General features: G+C 52.3%; 1 protein-coding gene and 1 long non-coding RNA gene across 3 annotated transcripts in view; one reads left to right on the top strand and one right to left on the bottom strand.

Annotated features, from left to right (window-relative positions):
* Nucleotides 1–16: 16 nt before the first annotated feature.
* Nucleotides 17–228, top strand: LOC148594021 (uncharacterized). The gene is made up of 2 exons (XR_015913584.1): nt 17–78; nt 116–228. It is a non-coding gene; the product is annotated as an uncharacterized LOC148594021 (long non-coding RNA).
* A 7031-nt stretch (nt 229–7259) lies between these two features.
* Nucleotides 7260–16711, bottom strand: part of CHST13 (carbohydrate sulfotransferase 13) — a 31187-nt gene continuing 21735 nt past the window's right edge. For both annotated transcript variants that reach the window (XM_088528186.1, XM_088528185.1), the window contains 2 exons: nt 12359–12441; nt 7260–8594 (listed from right to left, as the gene is read on the bottom strand). In XM_088528186.1, the coding sequence (XP_088384312.1) occupies nt 7749–8594; nt 12359–12441 (929 nt within the window). In that variant the 3' untranslated portion in view covers nt 7260–7748. The remainder of the gene's footprint in view (nt 8595–12358; nt 12442–16711) is intronic.

Genomic DNA, 16711 nt, shown 5'->3' with positions numbered 1-16711 from the left:
CTGACACGCTGAGCTCCTTGCTGGCTTGCACCCAGCAGGAGGTTATTTAGGGACACCACCTACCTGAGCAGCACCAAGGTTATCTAGGGACACCACCTACCTGAGCAGCACCAAGCTGGATAGATCGTGGTTTGGGGGTAGGAGGGCTGGGTTTGTTTTTACGGTTTATGAAATGTCCAGTAGGTAAAAAGTTTATAGAAACACACAAATAAAGTGGTTAAAAAGTAATGCTGTGGATCTGGAGGCTGTTTCTTCTTACCATGTTTCTGCCTGTTTCTAAGTCAAACTTGTCAGGCCAAACTTTTCACTTCTCCTCCACACAGTTTTAAAAGAACTGCAGTAAAAATTGGTGTTTCCTCACCAGGAAGAGCCTTTTGCAGCTTACGTGTTTCGGGTTAGAGTTAAAAACCTTGTCCTCTCTTGTAGTCATGATCCACTCATTGAAAATGCTGTGTCTGTTACTGCCCTGATCTAGAATCAGATCTAGGTTAGATCTCCTGCCCTTTCTAGTCTAGAAACTGCATGTGCAGAAGGACTGTGTTGTTTGACAGTGTGAGGGTTTGGCAAAGAAGCCCCCGTGTCCCTGCTACGGAGTGGCTGTCTTGGGTCACTCTGAACGTGACAGAGGCCTGTTGGGCCATGCTGCCAAAGCAGCCAATTCCCACCAAAACCAGATAAGTTGTAGGCTCCTTCAGAGAATGGTCCCAAAGAGTCAGGAGTTGAATGAAGCTGCTGAAAAATACCACAGAGCCTCATCTTTACTAATAATCTGTGTTGCAGCAGGGAAAAGGGGACAGTGAGGTCTGCCTTATCCTTCCTGCTAGGAGCTGGCCACCCTGTTCAGGGACCTGCCAGCGCTTTAGACACACATCTAAGGAGCATTGGTACCTGCTGGCCTTGGGCTTTGGTCTTGGTGCTGCTTGGATCTCCCGGAGCTGTTACAGACTTGACACATCGCTTTGGCTGAGGGTCTTCTAACCTCATAACTGTTCAGCTTCCCCCTTTCTGTGTCTCCTCTTTTTTCTGTTGTTACAAAGCATAAAAAAATCCCGTGCTGGCTGGGCTGGGGCTCTGTGCGTGCCAACTCTGTGGGTCAGATTTATCACCTGCCTTGAGCTGTCCTAGCCAATAACTCTTGCCCCAACGCCAGCTTTACTCTTGTTCCCCGGCTCAATGGCCCCTTTGAAGTTGTCCTCTCCTGGCCTTGGCATGTTTGCTGTTGGCGTGGTGGTGCCTTGAGCAGACAAGCCTACTCCTAGGATATGGCCAGGGCCAAACTGCTGAAGACATTGAGTCCTCTGCAGGCTCCCAGGCACGTGAAACTCCCTGTTTAAGAGCCTGTCTTTGCTCATGCTCCTTCTGATGCCTCCAAGGTCGTGGACTGAAGCCTGTGGATGCTGCTGTAAGGGAACCCACCCTCCTCTTCCCACGTCGCTACCAGGGGCCCAGCGTGGAGCCGCTCCGGCACTGCAGCAACCCCCGGCACGGGGCTGCTCCATGTGCTCTGCTGGAACCTGTGACAAAGGACACCAATGGGAACACCTAATAGGCGCCAGCTGTGTCCTACTTAGGGCTTGGCCGGGCCACCCTGAGCAGCAACACACCTGGCCCGTGCTGGAGGGGTCCCGCTTGCCGGAGGCACCAGGGCTCCACACGGCATCTCCACGGCCCCACGGATGCATCTCCCATGGGAAAGGCCCTACGAGCCCCCTGCTCCGGGCCGAGTGCTCGGGGGAAGCGGAGCATCCGCCTCCTTCCCCTGCACGGAGCGGACGCGGGGCACTTCAGACTGAAAATTGCTTCCAGTCTCCAGAGAAATGATATAATCAGAGGAAATGGTTTCAATAAAAGGGGATTTTTTTTTCCCCTTTTTTCCTCCTCTTTGTTAAAGGGCAACGAAAGGCTAGTTACTTGGCCGTTCAACCTGTTTATTCTTTTTCCTTCCTTCTCTCCTCCCTTGTGCTAGCAAAGGTTAGATGCAGCCGCCGAGGAGCACGGGTTTGCTCGTGGTTCCTCCGAACAGAGTCCTCCGAGCCAACCACGGCCGGGCTCTGCAGGGAGCAGTGGGGACGGCGCCGTTCGCTCCCTGCGGCGCTGGGCCCCCCAGCAGCACCATCCACCTTCCCACTGCTGCTCCCAGTCCTCATCCGCTGCCCAGGAGAGGCAGCCGGAGAGCTGGGAAAGGGGGACACGAGTGCCCTTCTTGATAAGCCTCCCCTGATAGCACCAGCCAGCCATTACCGGCACCACCACTGAGCTGGCAGTGACTTTTACTGCCCGTTCTGGCAGAAAAAGACACAGGGTCTTTGCAGTGGGGTTTTTGTTGTATTTGGTCCTCAAGGCGCCCCAGCTAGCAGCATGCTTAGGAAGGATGAGGTGGAAGAAGAGAGCGCCTTCCCCCTTGTCTTTCATCCTGGGCAGCTCGTGCAGGGCTCAGCGTTTGCCTTGGAATGAGTAATCCATCAAACCCCATGAGATCCCCATCTGAATATTACGTTATTTTAATTTCTGTTGGTTGGAGGTTGGCACATGCGGACTGCGAGCGGAACAAAATTGGTTCCGGGCTGCATGGTCCAAGCTGGAGCTGTGCAACCACCCGCAGCTGAGCACATCAGGAGCCAGGTGAGAAGAAAGAGAAGGTGTAAAAGGAAGAGGTTTCTCTTGCTTCCCTTCACCCTACAACCTGTTGCTGAAGCTCTGGCCCAGGCTGCTGCCTCAGCAGGGCAGTTCAGACCGATTCCTGAGAGCAGCTGTTAGTTGCTCCACAGTGACCTAAATCTCAGGTTCATTTCTGTGTTTTAGGATGAGGATGCTGGGGAGGAAGGGAGTTGGAGGATTATTATTATTGTTATTGCTGTTATTTGTAGCTTTGTTGCTTTGGGGACAAACCAGAAAAGGAAAGCAACCTGACTCTGGTGAGTTCTCTGAGCTAAAACGCTGCTCTTCGTTCTCCCTTCTCTACAAGGCTTCCTTCAGAGCAAAGTGGTGGGGACATCACCTGCCCTAAGGAGAGATGGGAACAGGGGGTTCATGTCCAGGGGTGGTGCAAGAAGGCTTTGCACACACGTCTGCACGCAGAGCCTCTGCTCCCTGCCTAGAACAGGGCTTTTCCAGAAGCTCTGCGCTCTCAGAGATGCAGCAGCCTCACCAGGGGCAGGTGAAGTGGCAGCCAGCAAACATAAGCGAGTCTGAAAAGCCTCCTTCAAGCAAAACGTCGCTTCCAAGGCACACTTGAAACCACTTACGTATTTTTTTCCCCTCCACTGGAAGTCTGTTTAATCCTCCAGCTGGTAAACAACCCAATCTGCGGTGCGCAGCACGCTCTGCAAGGAAGCCTCCCTATCACTGGAGCTCAGTTTTATTTTGCTGGCAGAAGAAACTCAGTGACTTTAAATGGGCCTCCAGGGAGAGGGCCATAGCATGAAATACCTGCAGCAGCAGCAAAACACCGTTTTTGTTCTGCCAGAGAGAACAAGCGTCGCTGTTTGCAGGACTTGGAGGCAGGGGCAACTCATCATTAGCTGCTAAGCCAGGTCTGACCATGGCAAAGCTCAACGCTGAGGCAGTGAAGGGACTTGCTCTTTTATAGTTGTATGTCTGTGTGTGTAGGTGTTGCATTGTACACACACACTCCATGTGTATAAACACAAACTGAATGACCGTATAACAATTTGATAAAAATATAATTCTATTATGTAGTATAGTATAGTCATATAGGCTATTTATTCATATATTATACAAATGATGCATTTATTGTCACCTAGGCACATATAAATATTACAATTATCTGCAATAATTCTGTTTATACATTATAAACATTCTGTACACATGCACACATGTATAAAAGTGATGCTATTCCTGTTTTTGCATTCCCAGTGAGAAGCCCTGACAGCTCCCAAGGACGTGACAGTTGAACCCCGGGGCGATCCGACTCGCTCGGGATGGTTTTCCAAGGCGCTTGGAGCCTGTCTGTCCCCAGGAAGAGCCTCCAGGTACCAGCAGTCCCCAGGGAGCCGGGGGGGACTTTGCTGCTGTGGCCCTCACTGTGACAAGTTCCAGATGGCCACCAGTGCTGGGCTGCCCCCAGCCCCATCTCAGCTGCATGCGGATGCTTGCTGCAATTCAGGAGTGTGAGTGCTCTCTAACAAAGGAATAACCACGTTATTAATATTATTAGTATTGTAATAAGCACCTGGGTGGGGGGGGGAAGTAAGGGCTTAAAAAGTATTTGCAAGTTTAATCCTTGCCTCAGGCTGCGCTGTGTGCAATTATTGCATCTAATGTGGATTTTCCTGTTTGTCTTTAGGTGCCCCTAAGCTCTCCAGTACTTGCCCAAGCCAAAGGCACCGCCCAAGAGCTGCTGATACCTTGAGCCCCTGCAAGGAATGGCCAGTCCTGCTCCGAGAATGAGCCCATCCTCCAGCAACAGGGCTGCTCCCTCCTGGAGACGAGCTGCTTAACCTGGGGGTAGGTGGCTCATTGCAGCCGCATTCACTTTGGTGCAGGTGCCCAACAAAGCAGAAAAGAGATCCTACTCAAGTAGAGGCAAAATAATGATAATAACGTCCTAGTACATTTTAGAGCTGGCCTCGCTTTACCTGGATAATTTTTCCTTGTTACAGCTGGCCTATCTTACCTGGCTATCTTGTCCTCTGACAGGGAAAGGTGATGCAGTGACACCAGTGCAAATCACCTAGGAACTGCTTGAAGACCCGGATCCCAGGACTCCAGATCTTACGGGAAATTAAAATGCTTGTAGTTGTGTGGCTAGTCACACGGTGTCCTCCTAGCTCCACCTTGGGCTAGCACAGGTTTCCTCCGTGCTGGCTGGGAAGGGCCGGAGGAGGCTCTCCCGGCGGAGCACAGGAATCTGCTGCTTTGGGCTTGGCATGGGCAAAGCATTTCCGAGCATGGAAAGCTCCATCCTGGCTGAAGAGAGTTGCTTCAGAAATACAAAGTGGCCGTTTTCTCTCTCTGTGTAGGCAGGTTTTTGCTTTGGAGGGTACTATTTTAGCAGGGGGAAGGCCAAGGATATGACATAAATGTAATGGATTGTGACCAGTTCTATTTAGAAAGGAAACAAAGGTGGATATTCCCTAGGTGCCACATAACCCTGATCGCAGGCTAAAGCCCCCCAGCCTGTTGCCTTTTGCTGGCTGGGGGGTTCATAGGGTTGACACTGTCTGAGGAACAGGTCAGGGCTGACTTGCTGATGGAGGATATGGGGGGAAGGCAGAAGATCAAACAGCCTTCAAAACCAGGGCTTTTTCCAGTCACCACCATCAGTGAGAAGGTTAGAAAACAGCTGGCTAAAGGAACAAGTCCGTAGCGTGCCATGCCCTTGCTTCCACACCAGAGCTGCCCCAAGGGGCTCCTGGACACCTACACGCAGCACGGAGGGATGACGGTCTGTGCAATGAGCCCACTGGTCGTGGACACATGGACGCAGCCTCTTGCACCAGCTAGGAAAGCCCAACCATGCACACGACCTCGCCAAAAGGTAAAGAAATAAAACCCCTCCTCCAAAGGCTTCATTTATCAAGGAAGGTTTTGTGGTTGGAAACCAACTGCCCTCTCCCACCCAATGCTCATGGAGCCCCACAGAGCTGCCTTATGGCCCACGTGCCTGGTGACGGGCCTCGCTCCGTCCTTGTCACACACCTGCCTTTGGTCTGTAGAGATACCTGTGGTGGAGAGTGTTTAGCAGGGAGAGAAAAACAAAAAAAGAAAGAAATGGGAAAAAAAAAAAAAAAGAACCTTTGTAACTCTGCATCTGGCCTCAAACTATGATCCATGACCAAAAGCTATGAAAAGAGCTCGTGGAGACTTGCACAGTGTCTTGTTTTTTTCTTCCAAGCACAAGCGGCATCAACCAGGGAACGTGAGACTCCTGAGAAAACAGGACAAATTCACTCCGAGCCTGAACATTGCAGATGAAATGGGTTGCATCATATAAACTGCTGCTTTACTCCGTGTTTCAGCCAGACAGGGAGAGATCTCCGAGTGCGACCGGAAGAATCAGTCGCACTGCCAGGAGCACCACCACTTCATTCCTTTTTTTTTTTTTTTTCCAGTGCTCTTCTGAGTCTGTTCCCAAACTCAGAGCAACCAGGGAGGGAATTTCTGATAGGGACAGATGAGCGGCAGAAAGGAAAGACACAGAGAAGGTTAAAATACAACAGCCGAAAGCCATTGGGTGCAAATGCTATTTTTTAAAACGGTCTGTGCACGCTGGGGTTTTACAAAACCGCCCATTGTATTGCACTAAGTCAAGTGTTCGCAGCGAGCCAGCAGACACGCTGTACAGCAGATGCTATTACCAGCATTTTTAGCTACAAAGGCAGCCACCAAGCCAAAGCCAAACAGAAAAGACTTGAATATCATTTTAAGGAAACTCAGCTCTTTGGACTGGTTTGAATTAAAAATCCTAGGACTGGAATTGTCATTTTTTTGTGTGTGTGCCTTTTCTTTTTTTTCCTGTTTCTTCTTCAGAGAATGGTTTGTGCAAGGCCAGCGAGCCGAGTGGCAGTGTGCCTCTAGGTGTCCCTGTCCCCATTATTTTTGGCAATTCTTCCTCTGCAGCCCCACACACCTCTGCACGTGCGTTTGAGCCGTCTCCTGCAGCCTTGCAGAGCAGACCCCTGAGCAAACCCTGCTGCTGGGCACTGCTGCAAGAAGAGTGGAGGGATTTTTCCTCATCCGCTGCTGAAATGCAGGTCCCTGAAGGGGGGATTCACGTCGGTGCTGGTGGGCACAGCTGTGCAATGGGGTGCGGAGACACCATGGGACTTCTCCAGCCCCAGGGGACCGTGGCCAGGGTGCCACAGGGCCTGTGACTGCATCTGAGCAGACACCCACACCCCAGACGTATGCACGACTCTGCAGAACAGCTAATCCCCACTCTTACCAAAACAGAGCTGTGGGGACCAGACTTAACCTGAAGCTTGGACACGTGTGTGCACAAGTGCCCTCGTGTGCACAAGTGCCCTCATGTGCACGGCCGTGCAGCAGAAACCCTGTCTCTGTCGGCCTGTCCAGCTGCAGGCTCGACCCGCTCTCCTTACACGGGGTATTTCATGTCCCACCTGTGGAAGGAGAGGAAGGGAAAAGCTCTCCAGGCTTCGTCAAAGCGAAAATGCTCCGTCGCAGTGGACCTGGCTTGTAGCCTCCTTGCCCAGACAGCAGGAAGCTGGAGGAGGAAGGAGGAGAAAAGGGAAAAAAAAGAAGAGTGGGAGTAATTTCAAACAAATGAAAAAAACTTACATTAAATTATTGCTTTTATTTATGGTTCTATGCAAGTCTCTGACACGCTCCACCCTGTCCCCCACCCCAAGACTCCACATCTGTCCCCTAAATAGCCCAGTAAGGAGGAGAAAGACACAGAGGGATCCTGCCCAAAGAAGGAGCCTTCCCAAGATTCGGATCTACTGAGGAGTCTCTTAGCTGAGTGAGAGATGCCCCCAGAGAAGCCAAGCCCTCAAACCCAGCAGTGTCCTGTCCCCAAACATCTACTGTAGACGTCAAAGTAGGGGACGAAAAGGGAAGAAAAGGCTCCAGCCCCAGTGTTTTGTGAGGTGTCCTCCCTCCAGACCAGGTCTGAACGAGGCATCTGGATGTGGAGCAGTAATGGAGAGGGCCTGGGGGAGACGGCGGGGATGAACTGAGGGATGAGTATGGGCTGGGAGGAGAGGAGTTGTGATACAGTGAGAGTTATCCAGCTCTCCATCACCACTCCCCTGGGGCCACCCTCATCGGATGCGGAGATAAGAGGGGATGGAGTAGTTGAAGAGCAAGTAGTCCATTTTGTATAAATTAAAGAGTCTCCTTTGGTAGAAGGGGCTAATGTCCTGGAAGAACTGGGCCGTCATGTCGTCTGTCGTCCTGGTGGTCTTGGATGAGGATGGGAACTTGACAGCAGCGTCGGCCCCAACCAGCTGTAGGATGTAGTTGGCGTCTTCCGCCAAGGTCTCGTACTTGCCCACCACGTCGTAGTGGACAATGCAGGGGTGGCACAGCGAGTGCACCCGCTCCCAGTGCTCGTTGAAGGGCTCCTCCCGCTGAGTCCGTGGATCCAGCAGATAGTAGACGAACTCCTCAAAGCGCACGTCGTCCCCGCGCTCCAGCGCCTTGTCGCTGGGCTCCTGACGGTGCCGTCGGATGATTTTGGTCCCGTAGCGCTTGTGGAAGGCCGTGTTGTAGCTGCGGGTGAACTTGTTGCGGTAGGCAGAGACCAGGCGCTCGAAGGGCTCCCGCACGAAGATGAACTTGAGGTAGCTGCGCAGGCGGTGGTTGATCTCGGGGATGCTGTACTCGGAGAGCGTGCGCAAGTTGGATGAGACGTGGGCCTCGTTGGCAGGGATCTCCAACGGGTCCTGGTATTTGCCTTGCCCCGTCAGGACCATCATGACCCGCTTCCAGTTAGTGCAGGCCACTTTGGGCACGTAGCAGTAGAGCAGCCCATGCGTATCGTCCACCACCAAGTGCCGCAAGTCATCCGGCCTCAGGAGACGCCGTTTGCGGGTGTAACGGTTGCAGACGTTGCTCAACAGCTCCCGTCTCTGCTGGTGAACTGCCTGCAGCGATGACTGCTCAAACTGGGGACACAAAAGAGATGGTCACCGGCTTGCCCAAGCTGACCCTGGCCTAGACACAACACCTGGCCCACTGCCGTCCCCATGACCGTCCCTTCCCCAGGTGGCGGCATTCACCCACGTAGGATTTTGGGGACAGCATTAACTTTGAACTCGGGCTTTGGTGTAGTTAATACTTGGACCTGCTGGGGGCAAAAGAGACAACATTGCCTGATTAGGCTCAGGATAAGGAGATAACATCAAAGGTGGCCTGAGTGTAGAAGAGGTGTCGCAGAGAGGCCTCCTAACCCAATGTTTGCCCCAGCTCCATCCCCCACACACTCACTGAGTTAAAACTCTCTCCTGCAGTTACACCAGGCCAGGCTGGAGGCTGGCAAGGCACTGACTTCTCTTCTGCAGGGGAAAAGAGGCCTGCAAGGCCCCAGAGAGGACTTGCTGGCCCAGGGCCCCATGCAGCTCCCGGGTGGGCTGTGCAAGGGGTCACCAGCCCAGCTGTGCATGGAGATGGTTGCTGACAGGCTCTGTGCAAACACGACAGCCATAGGCGGGAATGGGGCACACGAGTGTGGCCATGTCCCCACCCAGCGTGGGGCACTGCCAAGAAGAGTGAAACAGCCTTCAACACGGGCAGTCAAATCCACTCACCCTGCAGCTCCTCACGGCCTGCGGCAGCAGCCCCTGCCCACCTTGGCCACACTCCCGGCCTCCTTCCCGCTTCTCTTGTCACGTTGTCAGCCAGCTGAGGACAGCAGATGCCCTATAAAGCATCCCAAACCCTTTTTCTGAGGGATTTGTCTTTCTACACTGGCCAGTCCGATGTCACTGGATGGCTGTAACCTCCCAGTCTGCTGCAAGAGCAAGATGGAGGCAGATGCTCCATCCACAACCATGAGCTCCCTCCTCTTGCCTTCCTGCACGGGTGGTTGCAGAGCCTTGTGCTCCTGCCCAGCCTTTCTGCTCCAGGACTGCTGTGACACTGACACTATTAGGTGTGATGGCACCGGATTCAAAGGCCGAAGCCCCCACACTTGGCAGAGGTTAGGGGCCAAATTTTCCAAGCCAGGACAGAGGGTAAAGATGATGTATAGTTCAGTGGAGTTTACAAAAGGGTTTGTATGTGTGAAAGAGATATTTTAATTCTTCCTCTGGCTCATCCCCTTTTTGATGCTTGTATCAAGGTTCAGCCTTGAGGGATCCAGTCTGCAGGACGAGCTCCAGTTTCCTCACAAGCCCTTCCCCAGTTGACCCCTGCCACATTTGGGGAAGTGAGTTTTGCTGTCAGGAGTACATCAGAAACTCCAAAATATCATTAAAAACCTCTGAGAAAGGAAATCTTTTCCAGGAACTCAAAACAGGAAGATGACCACCTCTTCCTCCTGCCCACTCGCTCATGAGCTTCACTCCCTGACGCAGGGAGACATTTCAGGCCCAGTCCCTAGGCCCTTGCTGGGAGCCTCCAAGCCCCAGTGCTAACAGCCCCAAGGCCACAACCACAACTAAGGGCCTCACCACCTGTTTCCTAACCCGGGAGAAGTGACCCTGCGGGACTGTTACTTCAGTGACAGCAACGGCCCCATGTTGCAAGCCGAAGGCGGCTTCCATTTGGGGTTGTGCTCCTGCGGATTGTGCCCTCATGTCATGTTGCTCCACAGACGTTGCTTCTGGCCAGCCTATCTCTGTCACCTGTCGTGCCAAACGTTTGGATCAGCTCAGCTTCCCATCCCAAGGATGGAGTAGACCCTTTGCTGATAACGGGGCACGGATGTCTGCAGTGAAAGCTCCTACTGGAATGGATTAGCTGCCCTCAGGCCCTTCTGCATCTCACTTCTACGATGGAAATAAGCTCACCCAGGTGATCACTTTCTTCAGGAACCTGCACGGACAGTAACCTGGGAGAGGACCAGAAGAAAGCAGCCCATCTCCACCGAGCCTCCTTGCCTCTTCCATGAGGGAAGAGATAAGGGAAAATGCTCAGCTGGAGCAAACACAGGCTAGCAGACCAACTGACACCAGAGGCTGTTTCTGACAACCCTGACTACTTGGAAAAGAGGACCATAGTACCCAGGGATATAAAAAAATTGCTGTTGAAGGGCATGGAATTTTCACGGAATGCAGCCTGTCAGTAAGCCAAAGCTTGGGGTACAAATGTCTCCTTCTGGGTTTTGTTTGGAAGCAATGTTTTTAAACTGGAAGCCTTTCTCTCTCAAAAAAAAGAAGGTGTTTTAATTATTTGATTTTTTTCAGGTGTTTTTCCCTGCACTTGCATAATTCAAAGCTGGGAGGCTAGAGAGACAGACAGACAGACACTGTCTGCAGGCATGGCAACAAATAAATGTGACTACTTTTCACCAGCTGCCCACTGGATTAAGTGTATGTCTTGCAGTTATTTCACAGCAAAATTGCTCCCTTCATTTCCTTCCCTTTAAAAGCCAGAGAAATTAAGTATTGCTTTAAGGGAAATAACACGACGACATTCCAGCAGCGTTAGGACTTGCAGGTGTTATGGCCAAGGAAACCCACATTTGCCATTTTTTTTTTTTCCCAGAGCAAATGAAATCTGTCTGCCTATAGACGGCTGAAGGGCTTCCCTGGGCCACCTACTGAAGGTTCCTCATGGACATTCTTGGGGACATCTCTGGTCCCCTCAGCTGAGGGCATCAGCTGAGGCTTGTGGTCTGCCTTTCCCACCTCCATCCCCACCGGAGCCTTCCCTGGGAGCAGGAGGAGCCGTGGGACGGAAACGGAGCCTGGCAGAAACCGTGTCCTGTCCCTCCCTGCGCCGGCAGCCAGGAACCGGGGCCGCGCCGCCGGCACCACCGCTGCGCCAGGCCGGGCCGGGAGCCCGGGCCGAGGCGCGTGCCCGGCGCCGGTAGCCGCGGCGCGGGATGGGACGTCTCGCCCGGCGGGAGCAGCGCTGGGGACACGCGGCAGGGAACGGCACCCGCCGCCTTCGCCCCCGACGGCACCCGGGGATGGGGAACGCGGCTCGGCCTGTTACACCGGTGAAAGGGGCCGGTTCCTGTGGGGAGGAGCCCTTCGCAGAGCCAAGCCTGGCTGCGAAGCGGGTAGAAAACGTCGTGGTGGAGGGGAAATGCAGTTGAAAACCCTCACACGCCCTTTGCTGGGCTTCAACCGCAAAACCCCAGCTCGCAGGCAGCTGTGAATGGTGACGTCTTCCTCGAGGCCTTCCTCGAGCCCGGCTCTCACGGGGCACCGCGGTGCTGGTGCTGCCGTGGCCATCGCGTACATGGGGCCACCGTGGCAATGCGGGCTGGCCTGGATGGGATGTTCCCCATGGCCAGGCTGTGCCCAGTCGCCCCTGTTTGAGCACCTGGCCAAGTCCAGGGTAGCAGAGAGGACTGAGGTGTCCCATGTCTGTAACCCCCTCGTGGCTGAGACCACCTTTATCCATAGAGCTGCCAACCTCACAAGGCTCTGCCCATTTCTAGCCCAGAAGTGGGTGCTCTGGCCTGCAAGGACAGCCCCTAGCTTATGGTGAAGCCTTCACGTGGTGACATGTCCAAGGATTAGCCCCACTCTGGTAACAAAACTGTTTGCCCAGCCATCAGCAAGGGCCATAAGCAGTTTTAATCAACCACCACCCCGCTGAGCGGTGCAGTTTTCCCTTCTAAACGCAGCCAGAGGTTGGTTGGCGGCTGGATGGAAACGTCAAGTGCCCTGGGCACCAGCTGGTGGAGAAGGAGGGCTGGGATCCAGCCATCCCCCCTCCTTTATGCTCCCCCATCTCCCTCTCCCCATCCGCTCACCTGGTCGCTCTCATACAGGGCCTGGAGCGGGCTGCGACCGGCCTTCCCGTGCCAGGTGGTCCTCATGACCCCGTCTTCTGCGGCTGCAAGAGGAGCAAGAAGAAACAGAGGTGTTGGGGTCCTTGCCCTGCTCATGTGGCCAAAGCTGCTGCAGCCCCAAGCAGCCCTCATGGTGCTCCTGGCCAAAGGGACCTTAGAAGACACTTAAAAAATCAGAATAGGTGAATAACTGTGTTACTAAGATGCAAAACTATCTCTGTTCTCAGTAATTTATGACCTGCTGAGAGTTTGGAGGTGTTATAATTTTTTGGCACTACCGATGCTGTTTTTCCATGGTCATTTCTGCACTCATTCAGTTTGAATGGAGTGAAGACTGAACCGCTTGATCTGGTGCCTTCTAAACAATTACACTTACTTACTCCCAAATGCTATCAAAATGTTAAGTGGGCTGCAGACACTTAGTCAAGCAAAGGATTTACTTCCATGACATTAAAAATTACAGACAAAAAATCTGTTATATGTGACTTCAATAAAACAATAAATTGCCCCTCCCTCTTACTATTTCAAAAAAACCTGCATTTAAAGTTCAGCAGGTCCAGGCTTTTCCTTTAAACAAATAAGAGGCCATAAATAAAGAGACCTGCTGTTACATATTCGGGAGCAGGAATAATTTGATCCCCATACGTCTGGGAAAAACCACTGCCTGCTGGATGCACAAGTGGGGAAATTATGGACCAGGAGGCAAGAAGGGCTGGTCCAGGGTCTCCGCTCGCTGCGGAGACAGCAGCTGCGCTCGGCAGAGCATGGAGCAGGTCTGTGCTGAGCCCCGAGGGACTCCGAGTTTGCATTATGGGGCTCGGTCGCACGGTGATTAGCAGACAAGTTGTTCAGATGCATCGCCTGACTGTGATAATCCTTTTAATTTTTTATTTGTTATCTTCTTTTCTTTCTTCTCCTTCCATACAGCAATATTCCCTTGAGTGTTTGGGGCTCAGGACAGCCACATCAGCAGCTCCCTTCCCTTCTGTGCTTCCAAGGTGGAGGGTTGTCTGCAGCTATTGCAAACACGAGGCTGGATCCAGTCCCCGAGTCGGTGACAGATGCGCAAGTTCTCTTGCTCATAAATTATGTAGGGATGCAACCACTTTCCCAGCTATGAGGAAAGTGATCCAGATCTGACCTCCTGCCTGCTTGAATGTGCCGAGCGCCTCAAGCCGTAGATGTAAGAGATACGCGGCTTACCTCAGACGAGCTTAATTCAGAGCCCAAAGGCAGCAAGCGAGCCCAAAAGGCAGCAAGTTAATGAACTCATTAATGAGCTCATTAAAGAGCTGTCCGCTATGGCAATGGCTCCTAACTCGGAGACACCAGGGATCGGACCAGGGTGTCCACTGCTGGGAGCCCTCGGCCCGGGGAAGAGCCTGGGGAGGACAAAGTTGTTACTGCTCAGGGTGAGTCCTTGCTCAAGCTGGGGCAAAGAGGGTGAATCAGGAAGGTGAGGTGGGGATAGGAAAGGGAAGAAGTTAGGGATCTAAATTTAGGGTTCTAAATTCAAAATCAGCACCCTCTATGGAAAGAATGACTAGAGATGGCTTTGAGAGCCAAGGAGGAAGGAGCTGGGCAAATATCTCTCACCAATGATTTCTGTTAATGCAAGGGTTTGTAACGCAGAGCGTTTTTGCACCACGGTTTATGGGTCTGAACTTTCTTGTTCTCTGAGCACCACAAAGCAAAAAGAAATCTGTTACACAAGCCCCAGATGTTTTTCTTTTCCTTTTTTTTTTTTAATCAAAATAACCAGAAGGAAATATCCAAGTCTTTCGTCTTTTTAGAGTACTTATAGTATTTGCTTAAATGAAAACTGCTCCAAAGCACCAAGTCCCCAGGGTCTACATTAAACTTAAGTCTTTCTTCATCCACAGTTATGAGGAAACAAGTAACTGACCTCACAAGATTTCATCACCAGTGAATAAACGTTTGCATGTTCATGGGAAATGCCACTTCCCACAGCACTGGATTGATCAAGACTGAACACAAGGTACAGTTTCTTCCTCAATCTCCTACATCGGTTACCCCACGGGAGGGTGAAATGGCTTCTGTGCTAACAAGAGATAAGAGGAAGGTCTAATATCCACAGCACAGGGCTGAGACACTTGTCCCATTTCCCATTTCCAGGCTTAGAGTTTTGGAAACAAAAGGGAATTAGGATGAACTCTCTAAAAATATGCTCCCTGTATATGCAACCTGCAAGCAAAGTGCATGAAGCTCAAGTCCCTTCCCTATCATGGGCTGATAAGCTCCTGTTATATTTAAGAGCGTGACCCCGCTGCAGTCTGTTTGCAAGCACTGTGCACCGCAGACATTTGCCCTATATTTAGCAAAAGCAACGCGGAGGCGTTTTTGTTTTCAAGATTAACGCGTGCAGCGACCAGAACTCCTCTTGTGAGAGATGTAAACAAGCAGAGAGTGGTTCAGGCTGACCCGGAGCTGCTAGAAACGCGCACGGCTCGTGCTGGTGCTGCTTAGGGGAGTGTGGAAACCCTGCTCCCAGGAAACTGTGGGGTCGGGTAGGTATAACGCTGCCCAGGGACTTCTCCATCTCGCATGACTCTTGCCAACAGCCTAAGCAGAGAGGTTGCAAAATTCAACTTTGCTCAGGCTTTCATCCATACAAGACCTGGCAGAAAACAAGGCAACAGCAGCAACCTCCCCTTTTCCCCTCCAGGATCCCTGTTCTGCTCATACTGCATAGGGTTTAAGAAAAAAAAAAGGAAAAAAAAAAGATAGGAAGGCTGAGCCCAGGTGGCTGGAAGAGCCCTGCAGCGCTGAGCTGGCAGTGGGAAGGAGCCAGTGCTCCACATTCACTAGATCTTGACAGGTTTTTCTCTCCAAAGCGATGACACCATCTCCTGCACGGGGTGCTCGCCAAGCCCTTCAGAGCAGAAGTCTGGACCGATGGCAGGTTTTTATGAGTGCTCCAACCACAGAAAGTCTCCTAATTCAGAAACCGCCTGCTACTTACATACGCTCTGTCCCAAGTTGAAAATCAAATGAGTTCTTGGTTGGGCTGCGGGTGTGAGTGCTCAAAGGCCGTGTCAGAAGCCTCGCGGGATGGGGAGAAGCAGCGACACCAACGCTGTGCACCATGCAGCGAGGCGTCACGATGGGCACGTGAGGCAGGAGCCTCACATCTGCCCAGCCAGAGCCGGGGTGTCCTTCCTTCAGGAGGCCTCTGCATCCCCCTGTCATCCTGGGGAACGTGGTCTCCACTAATTTAAGGTAAGCGTGGGTCTCCTCTGCGCTGGCTGCAACACCTCACACTGTGCTGCGATCCCGAGCTGTGGCCCTGCTCGTCCTCCTGCCTTCCCGCAGACCTGGCATTGACAACATCTCTGCCAACGCTTCTCTCAGGCTCTTTGCCGTGTCACCAGTCACCTCATCGTGTAGCTCTACCAACACAACTCAGCCCTAACCTGACCCCTCTTCCAGGTTACTCCGTGCCAAACCGCCCCATCACGTAATCCCACGAGGTTCTCCCAACATGGTGCATCTCCCTGGCTTGTCCCCTTCTTGCTGTCTCAATCCTGGCCTTCGTCACCCACCCCAGGGCAAGCAGCCTTGCAAAGGCCGAGCTCAAGAGACCCCGGGCTGATACACACAGCCCTTCAGCTGGAAAGGAAAGGAAACCAAATGTGCAGGCGAAACAGGGGAAAGGCTCATGTTTCTGAAGGAACATGAAAGGATCTGTTTCTTCCATTAGGTTTGGGATGCAGCCAGGACTGCAAGGGGGAGGGAGGAAGGGGGCAGATGGGCGATGGCATTTGCCACATTTGCCTTCCTTCTTCCATTCCTTCTGTTGAGAACTATCCAGCCATGCCATCCCCTGGACCGCTGTGGTCTACCCATCACTGGGATGCTCGGGGGACCCTAAGCCGTTTGGGAAGGCCAATGAAGATTGAAGCATATGACAGTGGACTTGTGACAGTGAAATATATGACTGTGCTGCATTTTGGCACCACAGCACTAAGTCCAGCAGGATCTCCCATCACGGAGCAGCTGCCAAGATCTCAGCATCTTGGCTTTCCTTCTGACTTTACGGCTTGTTACTGAGGTTCCCAGATTCCACTGCACGTGATGGTAATCCTTGGAAATTTAGCAGGCCACGGTTGCATCCGCAAGCAGGGATGTTACTTAGCCAAGGCACATCCAGTTTGTAAGGGAGCAAAAAAGGCAACCTTTGGCAACTACTGGATTGCCATTTGGATAAAAAGTATCAAGACAAGCTCTCAGGATATGACTACGATCCAAATCCAAGTAGTTTTGCAACGAGACAGGCAGAAGCACATTTGCCCT

Source organism: Tinamus guttatus, unplaced genomic scaffold, assembly GCF_059628265.1.
Source record: "Tinamus guttatus ecotype Peru unplaced genomic scaffold, ASM5962826v1 Tinamus_guttatus_pri_ptg000307l, whole genome shotgun sequence".
In the NCBI taxonomy this organism is placed as follows: Eukaryota; Metazoa; Chordata; class Aves; order Tinamiformes; family Tinamidae; genus Tinamus; species Tinamus guttatus.
The sequence above is the reverse complement of the archived record's forward strand: the minus strand, read 5'-3'. Positions and strand labels throughout refer to the sequence as shown.